We start from the raw sequence: 10,501 nt of genomic DNA on the forward strand, positions 1-10,501 counted from the left end.
GTCTATCATTTTACAAATACTGAAAATAACTTAGAATTAAATACTTGCTTTTTTCTAAGGTAAGAAAGAATGCTGCCTTTGCCTTCATGTCCAACCAGCCAAGAGATATAGTGAAGTGGCTTCACCCTTTAAAAAAATGTTAATGTCAGAAAATTTTTAAAATAAGGTAGCAAATCTTTCTCTAAGACTATGATATTAGAGAATATGATCATGAACTTCTCACATTGATGCCACTAACCATGAAATTATAACCACTTTGGCAGCAGCAAGATAGAAAAAGAAAACATGATAAAATTTAACTTCTTCATCTGAAATCAGTGAAGTATTATCATTCCAAATTTAAGAATACTACTTTTTTCTTTTGGGCATCAAACATTTCTTTTCATGATAAAAAATAAAAAGGAAAACAATCTTTTTTTGTTTCACTCAAAATAAAAATAAAAATTCTGTATTATTTTAGAATAATGCAGATTATCAATCACTTTATATCTGTAAGTTTTATCAGGCTCTTTGGTAAACTGAAATGTGTTGTTTTAAAGATCCAGGAATAGGCCCTCCCTGGTGGCTCAGCGGGTTAAAGCACAGCACTGAGAATCTAAAGCCGCTTCCGCATGAGTTCAATCCCCGCCTGCCCCGGAGGTGACCACATGGTTGGCAGACCTCTCCTGACCCGCCCGCTGCTCCCCTCAGCAGTGTACTTTGACCATCTGCCTGTTCTGTTGCCCACTCTGTCTCTGGTGAAGCCTCTCACCGCCCCTGAGCCTCTGGCCTGTACCCCAGTTCTGTATGCACAAATAAATAAAATCTTTTAAAAAAAAAAATAAATAAATAAAAATAAAGATCCAGGAATAGTTTTTGTTTTTCTTTAAATAAATACATGGTCTTAAGGCAAGAGATTTGACCATTGTATTAGCATTTCTCTTTTTATTTTCATTTACCTAACTACTTAACTCATAGAGTGTTCATAAAAATGCAATTAACAGGTGTAAAAATGCTTTATTAATAATATACTTTAATAGTCTGAGCAGTGGTATATATGTGACTTAAATTATCTTTTCAGAAAGGTACTGCTACCAAAACAAAAAATATAAAGAAATATCAAGACAGGAAATCTAAATTATTAAATTTTAAAATTAGTTTAGAGAATTATATTCAGTAAACTCTTACAAGATATAATATTATGATTTAAACTAGGTTAAGCATTCCCAAAACCCACACAGCTTTTCTAAAATATGAAACTGAATTATATCTATAGTAAGATGGTATAAAGAAATAAAGCAGGTAAAGAGTGAACCCAGTTTATCAAAGTTAACTATACTGTATTTGGTAACTCAGAAGGGATAAACACTAAAAAAGAAAACAGGATTACCCCCCAAAACTAATTTATTGAGAATTCACATTATTTTAGGTTCATGATGAACACTCATATCAAAACAAATGAACAACCCATTAAAAAACACTGGATGAAAACATATAGACTATGTTTGTCTTCAGAAAATAATTATGGATGAGTTTTTCTACTTTTCAATATTCAAGATTTGAATTACTTCAATCATCAGAGGATAAACAAAGCTTTAGAAGAAATTGTTTTAAAAAGGAATAACCCTGTGTGTGTGTGTGTGTGTGTGTGTGTATATATATAAAACATAATTCATTTCTCATAAAAAAGTTATGTTTATTGGCCCTCCCTGGTGGCGCAGCGGGTTAATAGCACAGCACTGAAAATCTAAAGCCACTTTAGCATGAGTTCGATTCCCGCCTGCCCCGGAGGTGACCACATGGTTGGCAGACCTCTCCTGACCCGCCCGCTGCTCCCCTCAGCAGTGTACTTCGTCGATCTGCCTGTTCTGCTCCCCACTCTGTCTCTGGTGAAGCCTCTCACCGCCCCTGAGCCTCTGACCTGTACCCCAGTTCTGTATGCACAAATAAATAAATCTTAAAAAAAAAAAAAAAGATGTTTATGTATTGTGTCTGAAGAAACAACATATTGAGCATATCTTTGAAGACAGAGAAAAAGAAAAGAAGTATTATCTTTCAATCCTTAATATCCTTCTGCCCTCTTTTAATATTTTACAAAACATTTTTTATGGTAAAGATTTTAAGCAGAATAAACTTGAATACATATCTAATAACTTTAACACTTTTTGGGATAGTATACATAATGTGTTACTTTTTCTTGTAAAACCCTAGCACCAAAAGCAAACAGACAAAGGGAAGGTTCTCACTTTCTCACTGGAGGCAAAATTGTTTGCATATTCTAAGATATGTGAAAATTTTGTTTGAGCTTAAAGAATAAACCATCACTTTCACTCTGCTTATATGTGTGTCATCCTTATTTTTGTTGTGTTGGAAAGATTATAAACTTTTATCATTTCATTAGCATTTATTTAATATTAAATAAATTTGTCCCATGCTATACTGCTCATTTAAAATATAGTATAAGTAAGGTGACATGTTTTCCTAATGTGCATAAAACTCATATTCATAGGAGGAAGTCCTTTGAGATTTACACTAGTCATATCTGACTCAAAAAACAATTTAATCTTTTGTTTGCTAAGATCAAATTAAATGGTCACTGCTGACAAACATAAGTTAACATATTTTTATACTCAGAGTACCAGGAAAATAATTACAAAAGGGCATTCGCATAAAGAAACTTAATTGTAAACAAACAGGAAAGGCAGCTACTTATAAGAAGTATAGTTTCATACCAAAAAGACATAAAGAGGCTTGAAAAATCCAGGAGTAGTGAGATTTCAGTTTACCACATCACCTGTGCTTTTAAGTCCAGAAACCAAAATTTAAACCATTTAGTATGCTAAAAAATATGACTGTGAATGTAATGGAGTAGATTTGCCCTTAAACTCTTACCTGTAATGTTGCTGTTGAGGGGGAAGTGCCCAGGTGATGGTCAGTGCATGAATTTTTCTGATTGGAACAACTAAACAAAATATTTTTTAGAAGAACAGATGTTAAGTGTTTCTCTAAAACTTGAACATGTTACATTAAAAAAGTTTTTCAATGCAATATATTTTGTCTTCTCACAAAAAGGGGAAGATTAAATACAATGAAATTACTATTTCAGTAGCCAATTTTCCAATTTGAATAATGTAATTTTGATAAATTTCTCTTCAATTTGGATAAAAGAACTGAGAATATGAAATGATGCCAAAGAGGAATCCCTCTTGCAAGAAAGAACACAGGACTATGAGTCAGGAGACACATGGCTGAAACTCAGCTCTCCTACTATCTTGCTATCTGTGGTTCCATGACCTTGAAAATCTCTCTTGTATTTAACCTCTCTTTCTCTTCCTAAATCTGCTTTCTTATGGTATATTAGTGGTTTAGGTTAAAGTATCACTAAGATTCTTCCCAGAGCTGGTATTCTGTGATACTTTACTATGAACAGAAAATATAAAACCAAGCAGAATATATCTGACAATTAGCTGTCTCTGCTCAGACAGAACAGTTAGCCAGCTGATAAATGGTGACAAAGGAGTCATTAATTAGGAAAGGGCTGGCAATACGGTAGACAAGGACAAGGAAAAAATACCTATTATACAAATGAAAAAAATCTGCTATGATAAAAAGAATAAAGAAAAAGAAGTAGTAGATTAAGAATGTTTTTGCAATAGTCACTTAAAGAAAAACTGCTAATTACATAGTATAACCATGTGATGGCACTCTGGGTAGCAATTACAAAAATAATATTAAATGATAAAAGCAAGTAATATGTATATATACTTTATAATCCCAACTATATTAAGAACTCAAATGGAAATAGCCAAAATACTGTAACTTTTATGGGTGGTAAGATTTAAAGTTGATATTTCCTATTTCACTACCCTTTAAATTTTTGTTCATTTAACAAAAATTGTTTTTATAAGGCAAGGGTGAAAGGGACTGACTTCCAAAGTGTTTTCCTCTCCTCTTTATTTTTCCCTTTTTAAAGGCAAAAAAAAGAGAGAAAACAGAAAAGAAATAAACAAAGAAACTCAAAGAACAAAGGAAAAATAAGAAACAAAGCAAACAGCAGCCAGTACCAGAGCAGTTAGTCTGCAGCCTGCTGTCTGTCACTGACTAGGTCTCCGCTGTCCATTTTCTCCCTTTCCAACCCAGCTGTACTTTTGGTAGTGGTCTTTTTCAATGAAAATTGGCAGCCTCAGTTACGGTTTAGAGAATGTGCTAGAGTTATTGCAAACATTTTTAAACCTTTGGCTTACAAACCTCTATAAAGTTTGTTAAATGCTGGTGTGTCAAATGGATCCGTTAAATGGCCAAAGTTTGGTTTGGGTAACCCACTGAAAATAAAACAAATACATTAAAATTTAATTGGAAAAGGCTTTATAAGCAGTATCTATAGGAAGTATGACTGACAGATATTTATAACCTGTTCTACAGGCTCCTGGCTGGAAAGCATTTGAGACATAAGCCAATAGATGACAACAAAGCCGCAATACCCAGAACTACTTACTCCTAACCTCAGTTCCAATAACTCAAATGTCTTACTTCACAAATAAATAGAAAATAGTGAAGTAACCTTTCCTTCCAATATTTACTGCCCAATTCAACTTTATTTCTATTCCTATACAAATTCCAAAGTAAGTTTACACTAGAAGTTTTATAATTCAACATAGGTTTATGGATAAATTTTTAGGTACTGTGACATAAAAAGAGCTGAACTCTTATAGGGGCTTCCCCTCTGGAGGTATTAAAAAATTAAATAATTAAATAATTAATTAAAAAATTTCAAACATGGTAAACATGAACTGTATTAAATATTTATAAGACTTTTTAATCTAATTAAGGAGCAAAAGTTATAAGTGTGAAACATATTTGAGAATTTTTATCAGGCTGACAGAACCTAGTGAATTCCTCTACTCAAAACACCTCTAATTTTATTAGTAAAGTTTCACAGTGTAACATTTTTCAATCTGCTATATGACATTTTCACACAGTGCATACTCATTTTGTATCAAAACAAAATCAAACAACCTCACAACTTTGGCAAGACTTTTATTCTATTTCCATGCATAAGAAGTACTGTTAATTATCAATGGAAATTTACATGAAACCTAGATAACAGCTAATCAGTTATTATAATTTACTAATATTTTTTAAGTTATTTTTCTCCCATACAATTAAAACAATTTCTATCTTAGAATGAGTAAATGGGACAAAGTCACTAGCTTACTCACTTGATACAGGAAAAAGATCTGATTTCATTTAGTTTGCTAAAACAAACTTTTAAGAGTAAAAAGATAGACAGTTTTTTTAGTATTTTTTATATCCTTTGTAACAAAAATATAACAATAAAGTGGCCTTAAACATATGTATTATTTTGATGAAGCTTCAAAATAGTGGGTTCTCTTTCTGAAGGTACTTTCTAATAAATAATAATTCATCACTATTTAATAGGCTTTAGTCAGTATAGAAAGTCAACCATTGTTTTACAAGATTATTTCTTTTACAGGGGAAAAGCACTTTAAGATCCAAACAACTGAGTTCATAAACAAACCTTAAGAACACAATTTGTTCAGATACAAGGATACACTTTATTATATTCTGCCTCTTAATATTATGCTTGTTTCACATTACATCACATCACTTATCCAATAAGACAACCTCTGAGAAATATTAAAAGAAACAAACACTGTAATTGCTGATTGCTTGAAGTTTACAAGAATATAAATTTTGAACTATGGAGAAACTTGGATTTTCATCTTAAGTTTTCCCACTCAAAAGCTGTGCCATCATGCTAAACCACTGGGTCTTAATCACCTGATTAAAAAACTGAAAGAAAAAACCTTCGAGACTCATAAAAGAAGATAAAGGTGTGTGATTTATAAAAATAAATGTCTTACTTATTTGGTATCTGAGAGAAGATTTCAGTCACCCACTTTTCCAAAGTATCCAGTGTTTCTTGAGGGAGAAAGGTTAAGGAGAAGAAAGGAAAATGCAATGTTATTCATGGTGGAAACAAAGAGTGCTTTAGGTATAATACAAAGGTATATATTAATTTGGGCATTACTTGCCACTCCTTAACCAGTATTGAGTAACAGAAAAAATAACAATATCAAGAAAACCTTAGGACACACATAATTTTATCAGACTCCTTTATTTCTTCCTGGTAAGATGGAAAACGTGCATGTTATTAGAAAAGTTCCAGTAGGCTGTGTGAACCAATTATCTTCCTACCTAATTCCAAAATTTTCTTCTTCTAGGACAGTTTTCTGAACTAAACACTAAACTCATCCTCCTCCTCTTCTTCTATTAGTATCTAAGACTCCATCTTAGTATCTAATATTTTCGCATTCCACTTATTGCACAATAATTTATATTTTGTGAGATTTTAATCCCTAAGTTTTTCTTCTTAGGTTTCATAAAAGTTCTATCTTCTCTTGAGTGTTATACTTCTTAAGAAATTCTTTCAAAATTTCTAGTAAAATGGTTTATCCCTGGGCCCTCCCTGATGGCGCAGTAGGTTAAAGCACAACACTAAGAAACTAAAGCCACTTCAGCAAGAGTTCGATCCCTATCCCGAAGGTGATCCAAATGGTGCGGATCACCTGACTTGCCCTCTTCTCCCCTCAGCAGTGTACTTTGTCAATTGGCCTGTTCTGCTCCCTACTACGTCTTTGGTAAATCCTCTCATTGTCCCTGCACCTCTAGCATGTAACCTAGCTATGTAAGCATAAATATTTTTTTTTAAAGATTTATTTATTCATGCAGAACTGGGGTACAGGCCAGAGATGTGGAGGGTGAAAGGAGTCGTCAGAGACAGAACGAGGAGCAGAACAGGCAGATCAATGAAGTACACTGCTGAAGGGAGCAGCGGGCGGGTCAGGAGAGGTCTGCTGCGCCATGTGGTCACCTCTGGGGCAGGCGGGGATCGAACTCATGAGGAAGTGGCTTTAGTTTCTTAGTGCTGCGCTTTAACCCGCTGCGCCACCAGGGAGGGCCAGCATAAATATTTTTTTAAAAAAAAGTTTATCCCCAGCACTGAACAGTATTTGTTAGTTCCACCCAATACGTGAGTTTCATTCATTCCAATTTGTGACACCCCAGTATATAAAACACAAGATTCAAATCAGACTAATCAAGTTTTAAATTATTTCATACTGCTTATGTAGCTACTTAACTTTTTATTTAGCAAATAAACACCAAAACTCCATAATCATTTAAATCTAGATTATACAGCATTCTTTTAAATATCTGAGAGACTTAAGAGATCTGCAAAAAGTGTTAATACACTCTTATATTTGTCATCAGAGAGAGAGAATGTAAAAGAAACAATACCTAGATGAAGAGTACACATTCATGACAGATTTGAGAACTAACACTTAGAAAAATTGTTTTACAATTTTTTATAAATTAGTTTTTTTATAAACTAATATTAAATACTGAATATGGAATTGCCAATTCAACAAATATTGTAAAAGGGCTCTAGAAGCATATTTTTATTTTGAAGAAAAGAATCTACCAATACCATATCCATAGCTTTACATTCAAGTCAAAAAGTGTTCTCACCTTGATCATAAATGCAAAAATATGAGAAAATGCAAAAATATCTATATAAAAAATCAACTGTGACTCATAGCAGGAGCATAAGGTATCGGGGGGAAAAAAGAGAGAGAAACAAATGTAATAAGAGTAAAAATGAAAACAATGAACAACTATAAACCAGAGACATTTTATGGGGGTAGAAAAAAGGGGAATGGGATCAGAATTGGGGTGGAAGAGTGCACTGGTCTAATGTGATGGCACATGGGTGAACTGGTGGTAGGAAGCCCATGGGAATTACAAGTGAAATGAAAAAATGCACAAAATGAAGAATGACGTAAAAAAATAAATAAATAAATAAAAGTTGGGCCCTCCTTGATGGCACAACTGGTTGGAGCACAGCACTATGAAGCTACTACAGCCACTCAGCTCAACTCTATCCCTGGCCAGGGGGATGACCCATATAGTGTAGCGGACCTCTCTTGGCCTGCCTGCTGCTCCCCTCAGCAGTGTATTTCAGTATTTCTGCCGGTTCTGCTCCCTATTCTTTCCCTGGTGAATCCTCTCACCCCCAGTACCTCTGGCCTGTATCCCAGTTCTGTGTGCATAAATAAATAAATCTTAAAAAAAAGTCACCCCTGATCTTAAGTTTGACAATGAGTAAACAAATTTTCAAAAAAGACTCATATTAGTGTCAGAGAACTCAAATTTCAAAAAGAAACATATAAACTTGAAGATGGTCAAGAAGAGCAGTTCAGCAACTAACTTCAAAAATTTGTCTAAGAGATTGAAATGTGAAGAAAGTCACGATGATTTCCTTAATAATTAATACCAGTTACTGCAAACGACATAAGAAAAGAGGTATTCATCAGTACTGTGAATTTAAGATATTTTTGCTATTGTCACCATGATGTATTTCAATTAATCCATGCTATGTTACTGAACCCTAGACATCTTGCCCTAAGAGTTTATGATCAGTGTAGATTAAAAGCAAAACCAGAGGAAACAGAGGCAACATGAAAAACAAACTAATGCAATGCCTATCAGTACACACTGAGTATTCTAGAAATAATTAATAAGAAAAAATTTTTGCCTGATAACTCAGACGACTTGTTGCTTCCTTGAACTCTGCTACTTGTTATGTGACCACTCAAAATCCCGTTTTTACTTTAGGTCATATTAAGATCAAACACAAGTACTTTAACCGTGCACAGCAACATTCATCAAGGCAAACAAATACTAAGAAAGGGTTACTTTGCAGTAATTCTAAAGAGCTATAGTAGATAATATTACCTTTGGATTGAACCACTAACGTCATGTAATGAGCAGAGTAGTAACGCATCCAGAATTCTCTCAGTCTAGCATGTGTATCAATATTGTTTCTTTTTGGCTCATGTTTGAGAGTCTCAGCATTTCCTATTAAATAGAGGAAAAATAGCAGAAATAACTATGCTTACTTTGTTAACATCTCTTCATCAACAGTGCATGCTATGCTATTAAAAGTAACTAATGGAATAACCTAGAGGTTTCAAGAACACTGAACAAATATGGTTCAATTATTAATGATGTCAATATAAGGCAAACCTCAGAAGAAACAATTCTGAAGTATATTTTAACACACACACACACACAAAACCACATCTCTAGTTTGCAACACCTTAAAATAGAATTTGTCTGAAGCTTTCCTTCTTAATAATTAAGAGGTTTTATCTCTGATTAATTTTTAATATTAAACATAATTCCTAAAATGTATGCTTTTTTGTATCATTTAGATCAAGTCACCAAAGAACCATGTTAAAAATCAAGATGAACATGAAGGTATAATTGAATTCTAACACTAAGAAAAAGCCACTATGTTACAAACAGGTACCATTTAAACTGCTTACCTTACCAGTTGAACAAAATTAAATCACAGCTCAAAGACTATTAGAAAAATCATTGTTGAATCTTTACTGATAAATGTAAATATCAGGTTGGAGTAGAACAGACTTTATAATCAATAAATTATATGTGAGTTTTAAATCACATATTCAACAATGTGATTTAGGCAAATTAAAAAATTTCCTGAGTCTGTTTCTTTATTTTTAAAAGGAGATGATAATACTACTCAGTTTATAGTGTTGTTAGGATGATCAAATGAAGGTGCACGCAATGTTAAGGAAAGTATCCAGCACCCAGGAGACATTCACAAAATGTTAGATGCCATTCTTGATATATCCAATGTTAGAGAAACATAAAGGCATGCTTAACTACTTTTCTAGTTATTATTTACCTTAAAAGGTAAAAGGTACCTAGCAACCCTAGCTTAATAAATTTTCATTCTTTATCATCTTTTGAAATTCTCAATCTTCCTTAACCAGAAAGTATGAAATAATATCTTACCCCAAAAAAACTTCCCCATAGGATGTCCAGGTCTAGCAAGGCTTCCAAATAACATTTCCTTTCTGTTTGCATCAGAGGGTCTTGCAAGTTGATATTCTGTCAGTTTTAAAGAAACACTTAATAAAATGAAGTTCAATATCTGCAACATTATCTGGAAACAAGCTTACAGAATTGAAAGTAAGGAAGTAATAAAAATTAATTTTATGATTTGTGTTACACAATTGCATGGTAACTAAATTATCTAGACCAGACTTAATACATTTTATAACTTCGAATAAATAGTCCATTCACCTTCCTAAAGGTTTCCCTTATTTTTAAAGGAAACAGATAGCTAAGACTACAACTCCTGAATATTAGGTCAAAGATTTTACTGATGAAAGAGCCAATAAAATGCTAAGTCAAATCCTTATTATCTGGGAATTCTGTTACACAAATTGCTTAAATTTCTGCCAAAGTCAACTATGATGATAGTAAAGTATTAATGGTTAAAAATAATTGCATTAAAACCAGAAATATCTTGACTAGCATCCAAATTCTGCCACTTACTAAATTGTTTAACTTTGAAAAGTTAATCTAACTTCCCTTTTTCTACTTCTTCTTTTTTTTTTTTTTTTTT

General features: G+C 33.0%; 1 protein-coding gene across 2 annotated transcripts in view; it reads right to left on the reverse strand.

Moving 5' to 3' along the window:
• NRD1 (nardilysin (N-arginine dibasic convertase)) overlaps window positions 1–10,501 on the reverse strand; it is a 54,703-nt gene that overhangs the window by 21,970 nt on the left and 22,232 nt on the right. For both annotated transcript variants that reach the window (XM_012722257.1, XM_012722256.1), the window contains 6 exons: window positions 9,886–9,981; window positions 8,797–8,919; window positions 5,865–5,922; window positions 4,228–4,301; window positions 2,872–2,941; window positions 49–126 (listed from right to left, as the gene is read on the reverse strand). In XM_012722257.1, coding sequence (XP_012577711.1) covers window positions 49–126; window positions 2,872–2,941; window positions 4,228–4,301; window positions 5,865–5,922; window positions 8,797–8,919; window positions 9,886–9,981 — 499 coding nt within the window. The remainder of the gene's footprint in view (window positions 1–48; window positions 127–2,871; window positions 2,942–4,227; window positions 4,302–5,864; window positions 5,923–8,796; window positions 8,920–9,885; window positions 9,982–10,501) is intronic.

The sequence above is a fragment of the Condylura cristata genome, unplaced genomic scaffold, assembly GCF_000260355.1.
Source record: "Condylura cristata isolate star-nosed mole 26May11 unplaced genomic scaffold, ConCri1.0 scaffold00008, whole genome shotgun sequence".
NCBI lineage: Eukaryota > Metazoa > Chordata > Mammalia > Eulipotyphla > Talpidae > Condylura > Condylura cristata.